This window comes from Melanotaenia boesemani, chromosome 15, assembly GCF_017639745.1.
Source record: "Melanotaenia boesemani isolate fMelBoe1 chromosome 15, fMelBoe1.pri, whole genome shotgun sequence".
Classification (NCBI taxonomy): Eukaryota; Metazoa; Chordata; class Actinopteri; order Atheriniformes; family Melanotaeniidae; genus Melanotaenia; species Melanotaenia boesemani.
This window is the reverse complement of record NC_055696.1, coordinates 21,743,991-21,766,898: the sequence shown is the minus strand read 5'-3', so window position 1 is coordinate 21,766,898 and position 22,908 is coordinate 21,743,991. Positions and strand designations below refer to the sequence as shown.

The 22,908-nt window shown below is 38.5% G+C and overlaps 1 protein-coding gene across 1 annotated transcript in view; it reads right to left on the bottom strand.

Moving 5' to 3' along the window:
• Positions 1–21,173, bottom strand: part of ntm (neurotrimin) — a 547,770-nt gene extending 526,597 nt beyond the window's left edge. Inside the window, exon 1 of the mRNA XM_042008016.1 lies at positions 21,002–21,173. Within this exon, the coding sequence (XP_041863950.1) occupies positions 21,002–21,062 (61 nt within the window). The 5' untranslated portion in view covers positions 21,063–21,173. The remainder of the gene's footprint in view (positions 1–21,001) is intronic.
• Between the last annotated feature and the right edge of the window lie 1,735 nt (positions 21,174–22,908).

Here is a 22,908-nt window from a genome sequence, read left to right as displayed (position 1 = left end):
TCTAATTTGAGGAAACACGTTGCGGTAAGTATAACGTTATTTTTTTTTTTTTACATATCATTATCATTAGCCTACATATCAGTCATAATTCATCCAACAGTTCTTTCATCTGGGCTGCATCTAACGTTAAGGTTAGTACATCTAATAACCACATTAACAATAATAAAAAAGGCACCCATCACTAATGTTTTAAAAGTGTTATTGTTCTCATTGTATACTATTCGTGCACAAGAAATATTGTAAGTTAAACCTTTTTTCAGAGGCGTAAATTCAGCACCAGTACATAAATCACACAACTAAAGTGCAACTACAACACACTATTTACCACTCTTCCCGTATATAAAACTTTATGACTTAATATGTTATACTTTGAAGCCTCATTTATATTTTTCTGTCAACAGAGGGTTCACACCAACAGCATGAAGAAATACACAGACCTAATTGAGTCCCACAGAAAACGAAGGTCCTTCACTACAAGTGAACCACCTGCAAAAAGTGCAAAGCTCTCAGGCCCCTTCTCAAGCCCACAACGAGTATCCAAGGCAACATTTGATCATCTTGTAATCAGATTTGTCTGTGAGGCCAACTTACCTTTTTCTGTGGTGGAGACACCATCGTTTAAGACTATGATGGGAACAATACTGCCTAAGCATACAGTAATGACAAGAAAAACATTGTGCTCAAAAATACAGGAAGCTGCCAAAACAATGAAGAACACTATTATAAAAACGCTCAGTACTGTTAACTATGTTGCAACAACCACAGACTGCTGGTCAGCCCGACAGCGCAGCTACTTAGGAGTGACCTGCCACTGGATTCATGACAGCACCTTAGAAAGGCACGCTGCTGCACTGGCTTGTAGGCCTCTTAAAGGCTCACACACCTTTGATGTGCTTGCAGCAGCATTAGAAGAGATACATTCTGAATATCAAATAAGAGATAAGGTGACAAGGACAACCACTGACAGTGGTTCCAACTTTCTGAAAGCTTTTCGAATATATGGCGAAGATGAAGAAGTCACCAATGAAGAGGAGGAGATGGACATCACCAATGATGAGGCATCAGAGGATGAGTGTGAGTCGGAGGTGGAGATCCAGGATGTCTCTGCTGTGTTGAATGATAATACAGGCCTTGAATACCAACTTCCGAGGCACCAAAAGTGTGCCTGCCATCTCCTAAACCTGATGTCTACAGTAGACGCTGCCGCCACGGCAGCGACCAATGACACATACAAAAGGCTGTCTCGATCTGCTTTTGCAAAGTGTTCTGCTCTATGGAACAAAACCAGTAGGTCAACCATGGCCTTTGAAATAGTGGAACGTGAATGGAAGCTGCAGTTCCTCCAACCAACTCAAACACGTTGGAGCTCCCTGTTCCTGGCTGTGGAGAGAGTTGTAAGCATTCAGAAAGAGCAAGGAGAGGCAGCAATTCAGAATGTCTGCACAGCACTGAAGATAAAGATGTAAGTTGACTTATGACATGTTTTAAACACAATTATGCATACAACCCATGGTTAATTCCACTGTTAATCCATTTAAACTGGTTTAGTCTGAGTTTAGTTTTAGTTTAATTCTGGTTTAGTACTGGTTTATTCTAGATTTAGTTTTGCATTCAATAAACTAGTTTGTGGAGAGCAAACTATTTCTGAGGTGGTCCTCTGTGTGAACAGTTTGAAAACCACTAAACTAATTTAATTTCTGATCTGTGTGGGTTTTTTCTTTTAGGTTTAATCCTGCTGAATTTGGATTTTTGGCTGAGTACACTGCTGTCATGAAACCTGTTGCCATGGCCCTCAACATACTTCAAGGGGAAACGTCTGTGCACATGGGATTTTTGCTGCCAACACTTTACCAGTTGCAGGAGAAGCTAAACAGGCTGGAGTTATCCTGCAAAGTCTGAAGATCTCTAGTAGATGCCCTGCTCAATGGGATTCAGAAACGTTTTGGAGGCGCCATGGAGGACCCTGAGCTGATTCCAGCAGCAATACTCTTACCTCTTATACTCTTAAGATTTCGAACATTGTGGACAACAAAGGAGTGCATCTTAAAAGCTGGTATCTATCTATATTTTTTGTTAATTTAAATTTGAGCTTGTAAACTCTGACTTGTCAGCTTTTGAAGTCCATGGTTAAGAATTGTATGCTGACCTATTTATTTTAAACAATTTCCGCAGGACTTGACTTCATTAGAAATCACCTAGACACAGACTCCGATGATGGCAGCACAAACAGCAGTCCCTCTGATGAAGATGACTTCTTTGCATCCATGAAATCAGGAAAACCACAAGCAGGAGAGCTGGAGAGGTACCTTTCATGTCCATCCTCTGAAGGTATGGATCTACTGCACACCTTTCCTCACATCAAGAAGCTATCACTGAAACTCAACACTGGTCTTCCTGCATCTGCAGCCTGCGAGAGACTTTTCAGTCATGCAGGACTTATGTTTACTGCTAAACGATCACAGCTTCACAGCAAGAATCTTGAGAGCCAGCTACTGTTGAAGCTTAACCGTCAGTTCACTGAGTGATTCTAAGGGACAGAACAAGCACCACACATGCACAGACTCAAAAGTGGCATGTACAACAAAAACACTCCCCCTAGCACACACACAGTGTCTTCTGTCATGTCCTCTTCTTCATATCAGACATTTGCCATAACAGTGTTGTTTTAATGTTATTTTCTGGTTGTGAAGCATGCTGAGCCATTTGGAGGGCAAAAGTTAATCAGAAGTTTGTTTTGTGACTTGGAATAGTTTGCAGGGTTCTCACATACAGTACATACAATATGTTGTATGTTTTTTGTTGCTGTTAAAAAGCTTTTGTTTGAAGGCTTGTACAAGTTATTTATAAAGATGTCATTTATTTTGTTTTTTACTGATTGTTTAGTTTATTTTTGAAAATACAAGAATTTGCACATTTTATTTATTTTATTGTCTGATTTTATAAATACAAAGAAATAAATCCGATGTTACATTTAAACAGTTACTCAGTACTTGAGTAGTTTTTTCAATAAGTAATTTTTTACTCTTACTTGAGTAATTTTTTTAGGTCTACTTTTTACTTTTACTTGAGTAAAAATATTTTGAAGTAACTGTACTCTTACTTGAGTAAAATGTTTGGCTACTCTACCCACCTCTGATGAACACCAGCAGTGAGGGATGCCGTCAAGCTAAAGAAGGAGTCCTATCGCGCCTTTTTGGCCTGTAGGACTCTGGAGGAAGCTGATGGGTATCGCCATGCTAAGCGGAATGTGGCTTTAGCAGTCACTGAGGCAAAAACTTGATAGGAGTTTGGAGAGGCCATGGAGAATGGCTTCTGGACGGCCTCGAGGAGATTCTGGTCCACCATCTGACATGTCTTGTTTTTTTTATACCCATGGGTGGCATTCCCAGCTTACACTGGGAATGAGCCATTATACTCCCTGGACAGGTCATCAGTTCATAATAAATCACACAAACAACAAACAACACTGCTCCCACTCACGTGGCAAAATTAGAAACAATAATTTACATGCATGCATGTTTCTCGACTGTGGGAGGAAACCAGAGGTCCAGAAGAAAGCCCGACACATGCAGTCCGCACAGGAAGGCACCATCAGACCAGCAGGTTATGAACTCTAGTTTTTGTAGCGCTGACCACAGCACATTAATAAAAAAAAGAATAAATAAATAGAAAGGAAAAGCAAACTACAAAAAGAGAGTCAGGAAAGAAAATAAAAAGTCAGTGTTTACAGTGAAGTTTATGGTTAATTCCTGTAAATAACGTGGCACCCTTAACATGTTTTCCCTTTTGCTACCATTCACGATATGACATTGTACAAGAATGACAATAATCCAGGACAATCAGTTTTCCAGAAATTCTACATTCATTAAAAATTGCACCCTATTTATATTATTTACAAAATCGCCCCCAAAATTGTCCTTTATCTTTTTAATACTGTCATATATGTGTAATAGAATGGAAAATACTGCAACATCATTGTCATGCGATGCTTCTTTAAGCTCATAACTCCTCTCTGCTGTCTTTCTTTATCAGGTCTTTGTGACACTGCCAGAGCCTGTAGGTCCTTTCGGAGATGATTAAAGTTTTATCAGCTGAATTTGATCTGTTAACTTTGCATTCATCAATTACAAGGTTAGATGGATGATTCAGATGGCTTGGTCTTCCTTCAGAAAGTTAATGCCTCTGTCTTAATTCAGACTCCTTCTGTTGGGAAGACTGTCACCTTCAAAGGCAGCTCATCACATACCAGGAGAAAGTAAGATAATCAGACGATAAGCTGCTCACAGGTCTGAAATTGGTCAGATATCTTTGCACTTCCAGTATTAGGCTTTACAAGAAGAAAAAAAATATATGACTAAATCTTTAATAGAGATTTTTGCTCCTAGAAGGCTTAACTGCTTCCTATTAACACTAGCACAAAGGCATCTGCCAAGACGCTGCCAGCACCATCAACGAAGGCAGTAATTGAAATATTATCTCATGTGCTTTACTGAAATGCCCAGGCAAGCCCCCAGTAATATCACACAGATTATTCCTCATACCATGTGCTTGCTAACACCAACTCTGCCATCTGCCCCAAAATTACAACCACACAACTGCATTAATTAAGCACCTCCAGTGCGCACCAACTCCCCGACCGTGAGGTTTCTTTTGCAGTCGATGCACAAGGGCAGGCCAACTCTCATGTGACCTCCTTATCACAGTGTTGGTGTCAGGGATCCGGGCAGGTGGTGACGTATGATTGATATCTGCGTCTACTGCCTGTCTAGCTGAATTAGATCTATTTCCCTCTCTGGACACTTTGAACACGTTAAAATAAAAATAAACAGATGGGAGATATAAGAAATTATTAAGCTGTGAATGATCCTGCAAAGCAAGGAAGGATCTGCAACCAAGTAGGTTAGAACAAGTTACAAAAATAGGTGAGATTTTTCCTTGATCTAGACACAAGGACAGCAGGTAAGCTGATTATGAGACAATGGATTGACTAGTCAATGGTAAGGTCATCCTGAGCATTACAAACATGAGAGGAAACAGTCATTTGAATTGGAAGGCCAGACAAAAAGCTGCTTTTGTTCATCAAATGATTCATGTTGGGGATTTTCTCTGCTATTTTGACTGCATCCACTTTGTTTTATGTTAAATGAGTTGCTTTTACAACCAGCTTAATTATCCACTGGCTACCAAATCAAACTCTGGATTCTTGATTGTTTCTTGTAATTGTATTGTATAAATTGTGTTGTCTTGTTGGCTTTAGCTTGCTGAGGGACTAAAGATGGAAATTAGCTTTGGCTATAATCTTGCATGTTTACATGTACTACATGTTAATCAATGTGCATTGTCTGTTTATATATAAGTAAATACAAATCAATGTGGCTCAATTTATCATTTCACTCTTAACCTAAAGTTTCATATGCAAATTCCCACAGTTCAAATACAAGAAATAACTTCAATCACTGTATGAAACAGGACTACAGAGGCTCCAGTGTTTAGCTAGCGCTACAGCACTGTGGCTTGAGCTGCATGTGATCCATAATGAGTTCATTTTTGGTCTTGCTGACACAGACAGCAGCCCTTAATGCCATGGCCATTCACACAGAATCATAAAAGAATAATAAAATCCCCTGAAAATGCACTGAGAAGTTTTCACTGAGTGTGAGGGATTTGTGTTTAAGTCATGTGTTGTGCTCTTCTACTGACTTCAGACTGTAGGTCATTTCTTGAAGCCACCTGCTAACTCGCTAACAGCCGACTACTTGCTGCAGAAATAAAATGAGGAATAAGGATCTCTTAGCTGATTGTACTTGCTGCTATAGTTGGAACTGATCCGATCCAAAGATTAGTGTCAGGCTCCGATACTAAACACATTCTCAGATATTGGGCTTACATCCCCAGTCTTTGTCACCAATTCACATACTGATAATTATATATATGTGGATGTATAAGCTTAATCCATCCAACAGTTCCCCAGTAGTGCTGTACAATCACATAAATATGCCTGCCAACCTGTTGCCATAGGGAAATGGTCTGTTTGCTACAAAGAAAGCTCAGCATGTATTCATTTGGAGATATTTTATGGTAGAAACATAATGCATTTGCTTGTGAGGCAAATGTTACAAAGTTTTGGATGTTGTGTTGAACAGCACTAACTTCCAAGAAAACACTAACAGCAGATGCCGATGCTTTCGAGGCAGCGATGACCTTCAGCAAACAGCACAAACACTAAATGGATTGTACAAAAGTTGCTTTATGTCATCACAATGAAGATCAACCACAATCTGTCGTGGATAACATTGGATATTTGCAGATTAGTGGAAATCTTTGAGCCTTTGTTTACCATCAGGAAATAACCAATCTGTACAACAAGCATTGTTGCTGTTAGCTTTTACTTTAAAATATATTTAGAGAGCTTAAAAATGTCAAAACCAGGTTTTTTTTTTTTTGTTTGTTTTTTTACTATACAAAATAGCAACTTAACACTATATCTTTCATGCACATGTAATATCGCCCACACTCTTTATACACACCAGAGCAATTAAACATGCATGGGAAAAAGGTCTTCAGCATTTTTCTGTTTAATTTAGTTTCTTTTCAGATCATTTCAACACATTTTCTTAAACAAACCACCTAGTGCAACTCTTAGAAACTTTCTTTCTACAGCTTTGATTTGATATGAAAGTTTAATTGAGCATAAAGGGGAAAAAACAAGTTAAGGAAGCCAAAAACAAGAATTACTCAAAAGGAGTGGAAATATAGATACTATAATCACATTTTTATCAATAAACACTGCAACATCATAATATACATAATATGCATTATTATTATTATTATTAGTAGGAGTAGTAGTAGTAGTAGTAGTAGTATTAATAATAATAATAATAATAATAATAATAATAATAATAATATAATAATAGTGGAAATAATTTGGTATACATGGTATGGTATAATGTAATTATATGTATAAATATAAATATTGCCATTACAGTCATTGTGCATAACTTTCATTCATTATTAGCATTTGTTATTAGTAATAATTGTTCTTGGAGCTCTACAGTGGTGCCAAAGAAATTATTTTAAAATGTTGCTGCCACTGTGAAAGGCTCTGATTGGTTCTGGTCCAAATATTTAACTGATCTGCTGACGCCATCAGAGACGCCAAGATTTTTTAAGATCAAGTTTGTTTTCCGGAGATAAAACTACAAAAAGAGAATCAGCGTTAAGTTTTTATTTTCATGATATCTGGAACAAATGAGATTTCTTTAAATTCAGAAATTAGGTCTGTTTGCCACCACTTTTAATAAAGAAAAATTTTCAAGAAAGAAAATAAATAAATAAAAATGGCCTTTTGTTATCTTTTGAATTATATTTTCTCTCTATGTAGATTGACAATGATGATGATGCTGATGATGCTGATGATGACGACATCGGTTTGTATGTACCCACTATTCTGTTCTGTATGCGTTTTTACTTGAGCTTGTTTGCTTTAATTCTTCTACTTTTAATTAACTTCTTGTTTCTTTCGCCCCTATTTTTTGGTGTAAAGCTTTTGGTTGTTTTATGTAAAGCTGATGAAATGTGCTATTAAAATAAACCATCTTGTCTAATTACTGGGAATCTTACAATATATCATATCACATATACGGTAAAAATAACATTAATGATGATAATTATAAGTTTAAGTCTAAATTTAACAAAACAAAAACACTGCTAACCATACTAACCTGTAGAATAACTAGTCTTCACCTTTGAGTCATTTCCTCTTTATTCCAGCTTCTCTGAACTCTTCAGAAATATTCCTTCTGTGTCAAAAGTCAAAAACCTTAGAAAAAGTTTTGAATGCTTCATGTAACTCTGCCAAACAGCCTTTGGCAGTCATTCTCCTCCAGAGGACGACGTACATATCCTGCACACATCCTGCAGCGTTTCCATGAAGCTGTTAACACAGAAACAAATAGTGCAGAGTGCAAACTGTGAGTCTCTAAAGGAGGCATTCCTCAGACACGACAGCCTGGTGAATGGACTCAATCTGAAGTCACCATCCCTGTTGCTTATTAATCAGCCAACTCTGGCAAGGTCCCCTGTGACCACCGCGTCACGTGACCACCTCCCTGTGACTTGGCAAGCTTTGTGGGAGAGGAAAAAGCTTTTCAATAACCTAAACTTAGCTTTGCTTTTGTTGCAGCTGCAGGCATTGCTTTGATATTTAGGAAATGAAAGTGAAGCCAGACGTGCTTCATGCATTTCTAAAACTTACAGAATGAAAGATTAAGACTGAGACCAGTTGCATTTCAGCCCCGGTCAACAGATTTTCCAAGAAACCTCAATCTATTTGTCCGTTAACACCTCTCCACATGGGCCACTCGTCATGTTATGCTGCAGGCATAAAAAGGGAGCGCACGGTAAAAATTTTATTCCAATTAAGTTCAAGAAATGTCTTTTCCTGAGTTTCCCCTGAGATTTATTGTTTCCCTTTCTCTGTCTGCTGAATTCTCAGTGTTGTGCACTTGCAGCCTCAGTACTAAAAGCCCTTGATGAAATTCCAGCACAGAAAATTGATTGTCAAACAAAACTCAGTGTGAGGAAATCAATCAGGTTTTCATTAAACTTGTACAACAATCTTTCTTAAAACCTCAGCATAATGAAACTGAAGAAATGGCCATTACGCGTAAAAATGAAAACTTGGAGCTTATCATACAACTAGAAAGTGATAGGAAATTGCTTTCTACCACAGGAAGGAAAGAAGCAACTGGTAAACAATTACTACCAATTTGCAATTTTAGGGCCTCTCATTGTTTCCATAAAACAGGCAAATTGTCCATTTTATCTTCTGGTAAAACAAATTCTGAGTCACACTCATCTCATAATAAATTTTCTTATTATATTTTGAAGAAAATTGGAATTTCTTTAAAAAAAATCCAATTTAAAGTTTTTATGTATCAAGACATAACAGACAAAAAAGAAATATTACCGGTCTGTGCCTGGTCTTAAAATTAGATAATTACAATCTTAGCTAAACAACAACACAACTCATTGAACAAAAGCAAAGCTCAAATGCCAAGGCAGTGTTTAAAATACATCCCATCCTATGAATGTGCAGCTTGTAGAACCAACTGTAGCAGCAAAGACCGCCATGCTGATGGGCTGTGTTTTCACCAAATGTTCTGTTGAAATTATAACCACGTCTCTACTTGGGTCTGCTCTGTCCAGAGGACATAGTTATAGAACTCCTGTAATTTGCTCAGATGCAACTTTGCAAATATTTTTATAGAGGAGCTTTCTCCAGCATCCCTTGCAAACCAGCCATACTTGTTCTGTTCTTTTCTAATTGTGGCATCATGAACTTTAACATTTAACATGATAATTGAGGTCTGTAGGGTCTGATGAATTCCCTGGGTTTTCTTCACTTTCTTTGAGTGATGTATTGTAATGGCATTTAGGTGATCTTGCTGGAAAGTTGGCATCAGGCCCTGACATGTAAAATCTTATAAGTAAACAGGGTATACTTTATTTTTCACATGACAGTAAGTTTTATAGTGCAATTCTATAGCTACATCTCAGAATTCTCACTTTATTTAACACCATTGTTATAAAAAGCTGACTTTAGATGTGGACTCTGTAGTCATCATTCTGTAAATTCTATTTCTATAATAGTCATAGTCTGTTTTCTACCTTAGTTGTGGAAAAAGTGCCAGAAATAAATTAAACTCTAGTGAAGTGGTTCCCAACCTGGGGTCCCTAACCCCCTTAGGTTGTCCCCAAAGATCACATGGGGTCTTGCAAGGTTTTGACTGTACCTGTGCAATTGTTAAATTTAATGCATTGCCAACACAAAGATAAGTTGAGGTGTATCTGTCTTAGTTTTTATCAATTAAACATGGAACTGGTGTTTTGGAGCCTGAAAATAATACAGTTTTAAACCAGGTCCCAAAGTGAATACATGGGGGGGCTGGCTACTTATTTCTTGGGTATCCGATCGATTTTCATCCATGTGTTGTGTGGTTTATGAAGCTTCCTGTCCCCATTAAAAATAACAACAGTAAGGCTATGTGTCGATAATTACCTTAACTTTGGTTAGGACTCAGCCTGAATGTAGCCTGTGTTGTGAGAAGCTCGTTACAGAAATCATAAAGCCAGGCATGGTTGGTTTCAGCACAAGACAGATGGGGGGTGAGGGTCCACAGCTTTTTTGGTAGCTGCATGGAAGGGTTACTCAGGAAAAGTAGGTTGGGAACCACTGCTAGTCATTGTGGTGTTCTTCCAAAAAACTTATCAGCAGCGTGACTAAAGGATCCAGGATTTAGAGTTTGTAGCCTCAATCCAACATTTATACCCCATCCCCTTTTATGTTTGGTTTTTATATATTTCCTTCATATGTGTATGTCTTAGTAAAGTTATACCTGTCACAAATAAGACACATTAAAATTACTTCAACATAGAAACTTAACTACCAACTAGTATCTGTCCACTTACTGTATGCTCACTAGTTACAGTGAGGAGGGCTAAATTGTTAATTGCTGTATGCGAAGGGTGCTAACTGGGGTAGGGTAGGGAGGTTAATCACCGTCTGCAGTAAAAATAGAAAAAGGCAGGTTGAGGCAGAGTGAAACAGTACTTTACAATACTTCATTTTCAAATATGCAGCATTAACATGAGGAAGTCTGAGGGTGGGTTTCATGCAGAAGCCACCAACACGGCTTTCTTTGATCCCATTTAAATATCACAGCACTGTGCACAGGTGGCAGCATCTACCTGTCTTTGTGGGCCATCTGTCTGCTCTCTCTGCACATGCGAATGTGGACTGCATACGGGGAGAAGAGGCACTAACATTTTTTTACAGCAACGACTCTTCCTCCTCTGGCTCGACATCCCTACAGAGTAGCTGGGGTCCTGCGATAAGAACACACTCTACCCATCAACAATGATCTCAATGTCTTCAACAAAAGGCTGCAAACAACAAGCATAACACGGCTCCTCACCACCACCTCTATTTCTGTCCTTTCTCAGCTGGTCATTCAGTAACAGCTGTTGCTCCAAATTTCGCTCAGACCGGCTATAACTCTCATCTGTGTCTGACACAGGTTGATGGAAGAAGGAAAAAAAGGCCACAGTGCAGTCCTGCAAGAGTCTAAGCCAAACTAACCTTAGGAGTTTGTGTTGAATCCTGGCAACGCAGCCGGCAGTGCCTTCTCCCAACCACATACAGAGAAAAAGGAGGGAGGGAGCCCGCTCAAACAATGAGGCTGCCTATTACCAGCATTTATCTTAAGCTGGATTAATACTCCAGAAGGAAACGTTCTTATTCTCTGTGTCAGAAAATAAACATGCCCTGCATCTTTTGGGGCAGTTTGAAATTCCAGTGTTTTTCCTCCATCTTCTTCTTGTTGCTGGTAAATGTTCTATTGTTAGTCTGGTTCTTTTGCAACTGTATTTTTCTCGCATACAAAATCAACATCTCTTTGTGAACAACTGATAACTTAATATTCCTACTATCCTATATATATGTAAATGTTGGAATTCTGATGACTTGCAAGATGATCCTCAGTTAGAGGTCAGATCATTCCCAGTTTAGGGAAATAAAGTTTGCATGTTCAATCAACAGACATAGACAGCGAAGAAAATCAGATCTTTTTAAAAGCAACAAAAGGAAAAATCTGTCATTTCCAGAACTGATTTGAAGTACAACAAATCATAGTTAGTGTCACCACAAGGTGGTGGTATAGGCTACATCAATCATGGCTGCAATACTGTAAGTACTTGTCCGAAATGGAAACAAACCTGGTGAAGGAAGAAAAATACGGGAATAGCTGATGGACAACCACCATTTTTTAGCCTCTTGAAATACGTACTCAAAATAAATTAATTTCATCATATATATATATATATATATATATATATATATATATATATATATATGTGTGTGTGTGTGTGTGTACGTCTGTATGGTTGAGACGTGAGATTATTACAGAACTGACTGTCTGAGTCAATTCACCTGGAACACTGTAGAAATAAAACATTTTATACTTGCCTAAAAACATAAAAGGTAAAATAAATAAATAAATAAAAACCTTTGTATAATGAGATAGCAGAATTAGTAAATTATTATCTAATGAGTATAACTGTGTAAAACATGACCTAAACAAAAGTGAACCTGGGCAGTTTTAACACAGGTATATCCAGGCGGGAAACCTAGAAGTGTGCCATTTGACCTTTCTCAGGGACCAGACTAGTGTTGTCAATAAAATCGATTCTCAGATACTAATCGATTCTAAATCGATTAGTATCGAGTTAGATATTAGTTAGGTAGGTAGTTAGGTATCGATACTTAAATGCCACTTTGCTGTCTGCAGGGTTCATGGAAAAAACAAGCTGCCTCTACCCATTTTAAACAGGCACTGCAGTGGGCAGCCCCATCCCTACAGCATCTCCCCTGCAGGACCCACATTGTTGCCAACTTAGCAACTTGTCACCATAATTAGCCAGTTTTTAGACCTTTTTTAGTTGCAATTTTTTTTTTTTAAAGTGACTAGTGACAAATTTAGCAGTTTTTTGTTTTTTTTTTTTGTTTTTTTTGTTTTTGCTTGTTTGTTTTGTTTTTTTTATGTTATTAGATACTTTGAGACTGATGTGAAAACACTTATCGTTTCCTCTTCCTAATGAGTTGCGGACGCTACCGCAGGCCCCTCTACCCTCTAGAAGCGCTCACAGGAGGTTCGCGCTTGAGCTGCAGGAAGAGCAGAGTTGTCTTCTGCTCCATAACCAGCCTGAAAATGAACTGCACGAAGCTGCTACTGGCTGATCAAGCCCTGCTGTGACCAGTCAGAAAACAGCAAAATGTAAAATGTACTTTATGGCTTTGTTTTTTGCCCCTCTACCTGCTAGCTCACCCACTTTTTGTCCCATAGTGATAAAACAGGCACCTTTGTAATCAGCAGATGCTCTGCTTTTACATTATGTCTTGTGTGGTTTGCTTAAAGCTGACAAATTAGCTGAGGCTATACAGAGGACAGTGCATTATATTTTTATAAGATTGCTTGGGGTTTTAATTGTATTTTGTTTGGATGACAATGCTTACTAGGGTCTTTTAGCTGAGTTTCTCCCCATCAGTTTGGTATGCTACATGTTAGGATTGCTGCTTCCTAGTGTGTGCAATGATTGTTTATGCTGCTCAGATCTCACTCGGCCCCTATACAGGGGAAAAGGTTATCTGTGAGGACACCTATCAGTCACATGAGTTTTTTCATTTTATCACTCAGAATGGAAAAAGTTGGTGAGTCATCATTGTAGAGGCCAATTTTACTCTTGCATATGGATCCATCTATGTAACCCTCAGCACCCACAGACAGAGGGATTCTGGGTAATCTTTCAACACAAACAGATGGACATGCAGTCCTTCAAAAAGTAAACAACACAGAGCTAGCAAAGGTGACAGTACACATTGATTGTATGCTGATTGTTTGAAAGTTACCTCCAGCTAGAAAGGTCTGACTCTGGTCAACAACAACCACTTTCATAATACACAGGATGAAGCACAATAATAGACATTTTTTTCATTTTTTGCTGTTTCCGTTCACCATTTCTATTTCATATCTTTTAAGTGCAAATTGAGCACAGCTTGTAAAAGCTGTTGTAGAGAAGCAGAGGCGCTCTTTGTGCTCCAACCTCCAGTTATGGCAACACAAGAATCACTTCAAACACCTTCTTTGTACTACAACTTGTCTAGGATGAATAACTTCCATCATGGGCAGCTCACACAATTGTCCGTGGCAAATATATTTGATGGTACAACATGACCTCCATATTCAGTGGAGGGCGCTGTGAAGCCGACCTTGACATATTCCCACATGTTTTCCCATTGTGCATGAGACAGCCAAAGGAGAGCACAACACTCTGATGTATTGTAAAAGATTGTTTGGTCTCCTTGAGTTTATTACTGGTGGGAAGAACAGAAAGAAAGAAAAAAAAAACAAAGTATTGCCACGGGAAACTGAACTCATGTCTACCAAGGACAAAGCCTCTCACCCTCATTGAGCTGTCACAGCCCCACAACAATTCTAGCCTGTGGTTCATCCCCTCAAGGTGCCCAAAGAAGCACATCAAGTACTTATTGGTGTCAGCTGCCATCCAGTTGTACACTACTCCCTGCCACTGCTACTACATCCTCAGCCAGCTAGCTCTAACCTGAGCACTTCTTTCTGTCTCTAGAAATCAGTGCAAATTCTTTTCATCTGCTCTTCTTTCACATCAACCTTTCCAAAATTCCCTCCTGACTGATCACAACGTGCACAGGCTGCTTCCTTATTGATTACAGTCAGATCAGGTAACACAAGCTCCTGTACCAACTTAATTCTGTATTAAAAATTGCTACACAGCCTTGCCTGACTAAATAATCATAAAAGCTACTTGGCAGGTTTATCAGGGTAATGGGGAAAGTACATATATTGAATTATTTAAAATCAACATTCCTGAAAGAAAAAACACTAAATATTGAGTCAGAAAAAGGAATTCATTCAATCCTGCTTAATGACTCACTAGAAGTGTACGGTGGTGCTATTTCTGCTTATTATTCACTTGTTTAATCTATGAGGGGATTCTTACCACCCCTTGTGAATCAAATCAGTTTGTTAGGTCAAAGTCTGGCTCGTCTGAGGAGACGTAAACTCTGATCCACTTGAAAACATAGGCCTCGGTTTGCTCCATGTGAACCAAATGCAACAACTCATGTGAAAACTTGTCCAATAGATGGACGAGTTTTCTTCAGTAATTCGTGATACAGTGGAAGGAAGGTAATGCATTATTAGAAAGTTTCAGTTTGATTAAGGGCCCATTCACACCAGCCTTTTTGATTGGAATCCAAGTCTGTTTGCTCGGAAAGTCTGCTTTGTTTGCGGTATTGTGAACACGCAAATTAATTCTGATTCGGATCAAAGAAGTGGACTCAGTCCGCCTACAAACGCAGGTCTCGGCCCGCTTCAAGCGCACCAAATACAGGAAGCGGACTAGAAAATAAAGTGTATTGTGGGTTCAGCGCACAGCACTGTAGGTAAACACAACCATGTGGCAATGGCCGGCTCTGGACGGGAGAAGAAGCTCGCAGTCAGACATGGAACAATTCTTTAAAAGTTCTGATCGACCCAAAATCACTAAGATCTGATGCAGCTCCATATTTATCTGTTATGTTGTAGAAATAGCAGTTCTACATAAATCAAGAGAGGAGTTTTCTTCTTCATTGTGTCCCGTTTCCTCTTTCAGTAATTATTGGTGCAGCGCCACCTCAGGCGGAGAGTGGAACACATTCTTTCAAAAGGTCCAATTTGTTTAAAAAAATGCAGTGTGAATGCAATCTCAGTTCAGGAGAAAACTGCACCCCCAAACTGAATCGAGTTCTCAATCGGACCGAGTGTAGTGGACTGTCCTGGTGTGAATGCACACCAAGTGAAATGTGAAAACAAAAATCAGACCAGAAGAATTCTGCAGCCAAACGTACCAAGTATGAGCGACTTTCTTCTTGTCCTGATGTTTTACTCTGAATGTCACCGTTCCATCCAGGCATCTTTGTTTCTCATTCACATCAAAGTAACTTTGTGGGCATAAAGCCTAAATACCTTGTTAGGGACAGGAAATAAAATAATGGTTAATTACTGAACATCAAGTATTTGGTCGCGGTTTGAGAAATATGGGTTATGCTGTATCAAATTCCAGCTAGCTTGCAATGAAAGGAAGCAAATACCTATCCATGTTTTTAAAAAAGCATGAAATAGTTTCGTACTGTATGAATCAGAACAAAATTGCACACTTTTCTTTGAAAGGATTTTTATTTAATATATTAAGTGTGAGTATTTGATTGTGAATTGCCACTAAATAAATAAAAGTGAAGTTAAATTAGTTTAATCAGAATCTTTATTTTAGCTACACATGCTTACATGTGTTAAGTTTAGTAAGTTAAAGATACTCAGTGGAAGACTATAAACCTACAGTTAGCTTAAATAAATCTGTTCATGTGTAAGCTATCACTCCCGTTTCCAACATACTCTTCCACCCATCAACCTGCCTGCCTTTACTCACTCACTTGTGTTCTTTGGCCCTGTTTTCTAGATTTCTTGTCAAAAAATGTTTGTATAAGCAAATAAATCCAACGTACATCATCTGCATCATCCGTATTCGTGCTCTACTCTGATGCAGCAAAGACCCAATTTCCCCATGGGAACTATTTAAGTTCCATCTAATCTTATCAAGCACACCTCTGATTTTGTTGGAGATCTGCTGATATGCAAATGTTTTGAGCACAATTTTAGTACTTGTCTGGAGAATGGATTGGACTTGAAATGAAAAGAAGGGGTGGTGGAATTATTTATGTGTATTAAAAGCACAAGCATCCTGGCAATATGACATTAAACAAAACACTGTCTCCTCTTGCAGCTTGTTCCAGCTATTATTTGTGTATTTTTCAGAATGTTATCAGGTATTCACAGGGTTTGCCTCACTTGACATTATTCCTGCAAAATAATGACTGTACTCGTCAACATAAGTGATAAACGGTTTTAGTGGCTACAAAATGTGCTGAATATCATTAAGTAGGGGATAAAACAAGCTTCTTTTGGTCCTCTAAACCACGCTCAGTGATTAATTTATTCATTTCATATACCACGGATAGATCTAAAATACACAATTGGTTGGAATTGAAGAGTCTTTAGACACATCATAAAGCATTTCTACTTGATACCAGTATGGTATAAAAATCTGTGGTCTCTCATAAAAAGAATAAAAATATGTAGAGTGCCTGGTAAAGAGCTTGGTATTGGATAGCAAAAATCATCATCAGAGAAGAAAAAATTTATTAATTTAAATTAAATAATGTTTGTTGGAGTAGAAATAAATAATTTTCTTTCCTTCAAAAATATTCAGCCATTTCATGTTAAATCTTGTGTTGATGTGTGAAGTAGGCAACTTGGTAGGAAAATATGCTTTAGAGAAAAAACCTTTATCTTTCACCAACTCAGCTTCCATAACAATTTCAGTTATGATTTTGTGTGTTTTTATTGATAATCATTACTAACTTTAATTCTAAAATGGTAAGAGAAAAAATAAGAGTAATGTTTGGGACACAAAAAGGAACAGAAATCTTTTTTTTTTATTATTATTATTATTATTTTGTATTAATGGAAAACGTTCTCACATAAATCATCAATTACTGATGAGGACAGTAATCACTACCAGTCCTTTTTTCACTTTATCAAGGCAACACACCAAATGGTTGCGGTAAAATCACCGGACGGGGCACCATCCTCAACGTACACAGAGTTAAACGCTACACAAAAACATACACTAATCACACGTAATAACTTTGCCCTTTTATGAGAACAGCTGCTCAGGCAGGTTTGGTGTAATCACATGCACAGGTCCTGACAGCACACCCTTTATTTGCCAAACAGCAGCCAGACGGAGATGCTTGGACCTACATATGTCTCTGCCAGGACCTGTCTGCGGGTGCATCCTGGTATTAACAAGAATTTAAACTCTTTTTGAGTCTGAGTATGCAGGACTGCAGATTTTTATATTAATTCTATGTGGAATTGAATTTTGATGCCCAAACTGACCAAATAGCTTTTAATCCTCACCCTAAATCTGGCCATGTGAAAAAAAAGGGAAAGGATGAATATAGTAAAGGAAAAAAAGAAGAAATTGTATCGTCATATAAAATTGCTCTGGCTCCATGGTGATTTCATCTCAGTGGAACAAAGTTACGGTTTATCAGTTTACATTCAACTGCCACAGGAACAGGAAACGGCCGAGCTTACATGAAGCACCACAGAAGAAGACTACTTACATGATCGCTCTAACATGACGTTACAGCTGGGTACTGTGATTGGTGAAGTGAAGGAAAGTGATTTAAGTAGACACGTTGGATTCATGAGATCTTATAAGAAAAGAAAGGCACACTTGAAGTCATTGTGAAAAATTTACCTCAGAAAATTGCATTATCCTTAATAAGCTAACTAAAAATGGAGAAGCATGTTAGCTTTCTCCCTGACCTTCACCACAAGTTAAAAAAGCTTCGGCAGAAACAACTCTGAGCTGGAAGAAAATCAGCTTTCATAGCTGAGTACAGATACATACACCCCTACAAAGTAAAGCCTGGTTAAAGGACTTTGAAAATATCTAAGTCAAAAGCAGAGATGTCAAGTGAAAAAGTACAAATACTTCAATCCCTTACTTAAGTAGAAACATTGGGTATCTAAACTTTACTGGAATAATTGTTTTTCACCCCAATTTTACTTCTACTCCTTACATTTTCATGCAATTATCTGTACTTTCTACTCCTTCCATCTTAAAAATAGCCTCATTTCTCCTATTTTCTTCTGGCTTGAAGTCGTTCAAAAAGCAAACTATCCAAATAAATCACATCAATGAGATGGAGTGAATTTTATTGTGGTTGGATGAGAAGTATAAACATATACCATTCCACCGCCCTATTGGTTTGTGTGCAATCCATCACACCTGCACATGAAATAAATCATGTCGCAGTCCAGTGAGGACGTAGCAGACATACGTACCCTACTACAAATATGTCGGTGGCACGGACTTAAGAGCACAGGTAGCATCCCAAAATTAACATTTCAATATAAAATTGTAGTTATTGTAGAGCCAGTGGCTCCCAATAAAATACCGAATCAACTACAAGTTACTGGTCCTCACTTTCAAAGGTATTCACAATCTGGCCCCTCCTTATCTGTCTGATCTCCTCCATATTGCCACTCCCTCCCATGCTCTTAGGTCATCCTCCTTCGTTCACCTTACTGTTCCCCCGGCCCGTCTCTCTACCATGGGGAGCAGAGCGACTGAAGGCTCTGCTCCCCAGCTCTGGAACTCACTCCCATCCGAGATTCAGAACATCGATTCTCTTCCATCATTCACATCTGCACTCAAAACCCACCTGTTTAAACTGCTCCTACTCCCTATAAATCATGTCACTGATTGTTTTATGTCATTTTTATATCAATGTCTTTTAATCTATTTTTAACTTATGTTATTTGTTTATTTATTTTTCCTTTTGTGTACAATGACCTTGGGTGTAGAAAGGCGCCAAGAAATAAAATGTATTATTATTATTATTATTATTATTATGATGATGATCTTTAGAATAATGTCTTTTTGGGGAGGTGGGGTGGTGCACTATAGACACCTGTGGAGCACCTAAGTTTTTGTCCTTAATGGCATTACTTTCCATTACTTTTACTTTTATACTTTTAGTTTTGAAACCAGTACTTTTACACTTTTACTTCAGTAAAAACCTTGACTAGATACTTCAGCTTCTACATCTTTGTAAACCCTAGTATCTATACTTCTACCCGAGTAATGAATGGAAATACTTTTGACACCTCTGATCAAAAGATTAAGTTTTTTATTTAAAACCACTCAAATAAGGCCACTCATCCACTGATCCTGAAATATGCTACAAAAGCCGCTAACTGTTTTTCCAAACACGCAATATAAAAAGGGATTTCAGACAGCATAGTATAAAGGTCTTGAGTCACCGTTCATTTCTTCACATACCACAAGGCAAATCTGGCTCGTTGCTAAATTGTCTGTTTTATGCAGACGCAACACTGGTTGTGGTTCCTTGAGATAGCTGCCTTTTTATGCCTACATGAATCAGGTTAATGTTAAGAGGCTTAAACAAAAAACATTCCTCTGAAAATGGTCAGGTACAAGGATTGGGCAGAAGATGAGTGGAAAAGGCTGCCAACATCCAAAGAAAAACCTGAGGAACTATTGCTCAAGAGCACTTTAAAAAGATTACAAGAAAGTATGGCTGCTTGGAGGAAAAATATAAAGAGAAGAGAGGTGGCTCAAGACTTTTGCCAAGATGCATCTTTAGATGAGGTGATGGAGAGTGGAGCACTACTTCAGCTCCTCATGCAAAAAAAAAAAAAAAAATCAGTCAGTCATCTTTGATTAAGCTGTGCAAGAGTTTGATTCATCACAAGAGTGAAAATGATACTTTTAGCATCTCAAGAGGCATATACATGAGCCACCTGCCAAAAAGATGTGGTCTGCAGACTTGGTTTATTTATTTTATGCAACATGAGTGGTCATTTGATTCTGCCTTTTTAAGGGTAATTATCAGAAGGACAAGGAGGATTTAGAGAATTAATCTTTCCTGAGTCCCAGCCTCATTGTACACTGACGATGGAGCTTAAAAAGAAAAAAAAAAAATAGTAAAAAATTTTTTTAATTTGGATTGGTTAAGGAGCACTTTGATAACTGGTCTTTATGTGCTGATTTTAAGAGAAAGCTCCATATGTATCTCGAGCTTTGATACCAGGTGTAAACAAGGTTAGAAAAAGCCTGAGCTGCTCCTCCTCTCCAACGTGAAGCTCTACTGCCTGTCCGGAGAATATATGGCTTAACTTCTATGACCTGACCGCGCAGTCAATGTGGATTAAGAACTAATTCTTAATAAACTTCGCAGCAGAGACCTCCAGTCCGGGAGATTTCCAATGCGTCAAGATGATCCGCGGGCAGCAGGAGCCACAAGCGCAAAGGGGGAAAAAGGACAACTGCACAGAGCAGGTGCATTACGCTACAGAGCTGAATGACTGAAGCCTCAAGCTCCCTTTTCCCCCTCTTTTTTAGACGCAAAAAATACAAAAACAAAGCCAAACTTGGCTACAAAATAGCAGCCCCAGCAGGATTAAACTTTCACAGACGAGATAAAGCTGAAGCCGAACATAACCAGAGTAAAAATACACTCCAAGCAAACCGCTCCAGTACTTGAAGACAAGCCGTTGGCACAAAGCGCGCTCGGCTGCACTTCACTAATCGCTTAATTTAAGCTGCGGCTTAGATAACAAGCACCCTGGCGTCAAATGTTGGGGGGCAAACACCGTCTGCGACATGAATAAGGCACTTAAGCCAAACTCACCAACACGGGGGTCGAAGGTGGCAATAACAAGTGCTCAAAGGATGTCCAAATAAATGTACAAAAAGATGCATCACTTACCTTGCTCCATCAACAGGATGGTCAGTCCGATCAGCATAGCCCAGTACAGAGGATTCTTCATGTTTATCGATCTGTTGTGTCTCGGTGTTGAGCCAGAAATGAGTCTGCGAGTCTCTGAAATTCCGAAAAGTGCTTTTCTCCAAGTCCCCGGTTCCTCTGGTGTGACTGTAAAGCATCCACCAACGCAGCGCACAGCCAAGTCCCACCTTCAACTGTGAGGATATTGGTGACAGCGGAAAGCTAGCGGCAACGATAACATGTTTTTCCGGTTATGTTCTTTTCAAATAAAAGTGCCTGCTAATAATTACATGTTCGTACAGTAACATTAACTTCTGCTGCTTTTATTTTGGAGCTGATCTCAACCTACATCCGGTATAAATCCTGTGAAACTTTTGTAAAGAAGTAATTAGCGGCTGCTGCTTGTGGCGGCGCTGCGTCCAGTTGGTGTTTCGCTGATTAAAACCGTCTGATTTACTCCTTTATCTTCTGTCCTTGTTACCTGTCCCCAGATGATCGCTGGTGTCGCTTTGTTCGGGTCTGTCTCTGTTTTTATGTGTGGGAAAATATATTCAATGAGTCGTGCTGTCACCGGAACTACGGGCGCTTTTGAGTGTTGTGGCAGGTGTTTTATTGTCTGTGGTCAGACTGCTACTGTTGACATGATGGCACTGCAAGAAGCCGGACTGGAAAACTGTTTATAGAGCGTCAGATTATGTATTATGACATGTCTGCATAATAAGGATTCAATATGTTCATGCAACGCATTAAAAAGCAGGTTGCGAGGCTGCTGGAGTGAATACATCATTACTTTGTAAACCAGAATATGTATAAAAAATTATAAAAGAAAAAAAAACTCTCTTGAACCAGATGCTATTTATTTAATTTCTATTCCATCTTTTAAACGTGCTCCGATATAAAGTTCTCCAGATTTTCTAAAGGTTTTTCAATTTAATTTTTTCATTAGGCAAATTTTAAAACAAAATTTTCATTAAGAAGAATGGGTTCTTTGTTAAGCTACCTGCCACTAACCTGTGAATCATTCAAGCATTTAAACTCACCTAATTCAAAAGATGAACAGGTGTTGTGTCAAACTGATCATTTAACAGAGAACAAATTATAAGATTGACAAAGTTTGAGAGAAAATAGAATTTTTACAGCTACAAGGAGCTGTTAGCTGAAAATGTGGCACAGCTCAGCATGGTGTGCAGGAACTGGACAAGTAGAGTACAAAAGTAGAATCAGGACAAAAAAATATATCTACAACAGATGATCAGAATACAGAAGTGATGCCGAATGGAGCAAACATAGCTAAACAAGGATTTTTCAACCCCGTCCTCTGTTATAAAAGAACCATGTTTGTTTTGTAATCTTTCATTAAAGTTGTCATGAACCCAATTTTTTGAATTATATCTTTAGGCACTTTGCACAAAGATGCGTAGTTTATTCCCAGTTCTTTAGCTGCATCTTTGTAGAACAGCAAAGACAACACAGTTTGACAGACAGAAAATAGGATTTTTTTCAGCAACAAGGTGATTCTCAAAGAGCTCAGCTGGAAACTTGACATGTCTCAGCATGGTGTGCAGTGTGTCCTTAAAATAAACTAAGCAAACTCTGGAGGAAAAGTGTGAGACCTTAAAAACTATATACAGCAGATGAATAGTATATTTTCTGGGGAAAAAACTGCAGCAAAGAACTGACACAGGACATCTGGACGATCTGTTGATCCATGTTGGCAGAAGCCTCATCAGAAATAGTCTCCATGGAAACGTGGTTGTCAAGAAGCCATTCTTCATAGGAAACGGGGAGAAAAGGCTGAGGAGGGTCACATGACACAAGAACTGGACTGAAAATCAGAGGAAACAGGTCTGATGGAGGGATGGATCCTCCCCAGAACCTGGACCTCAGCG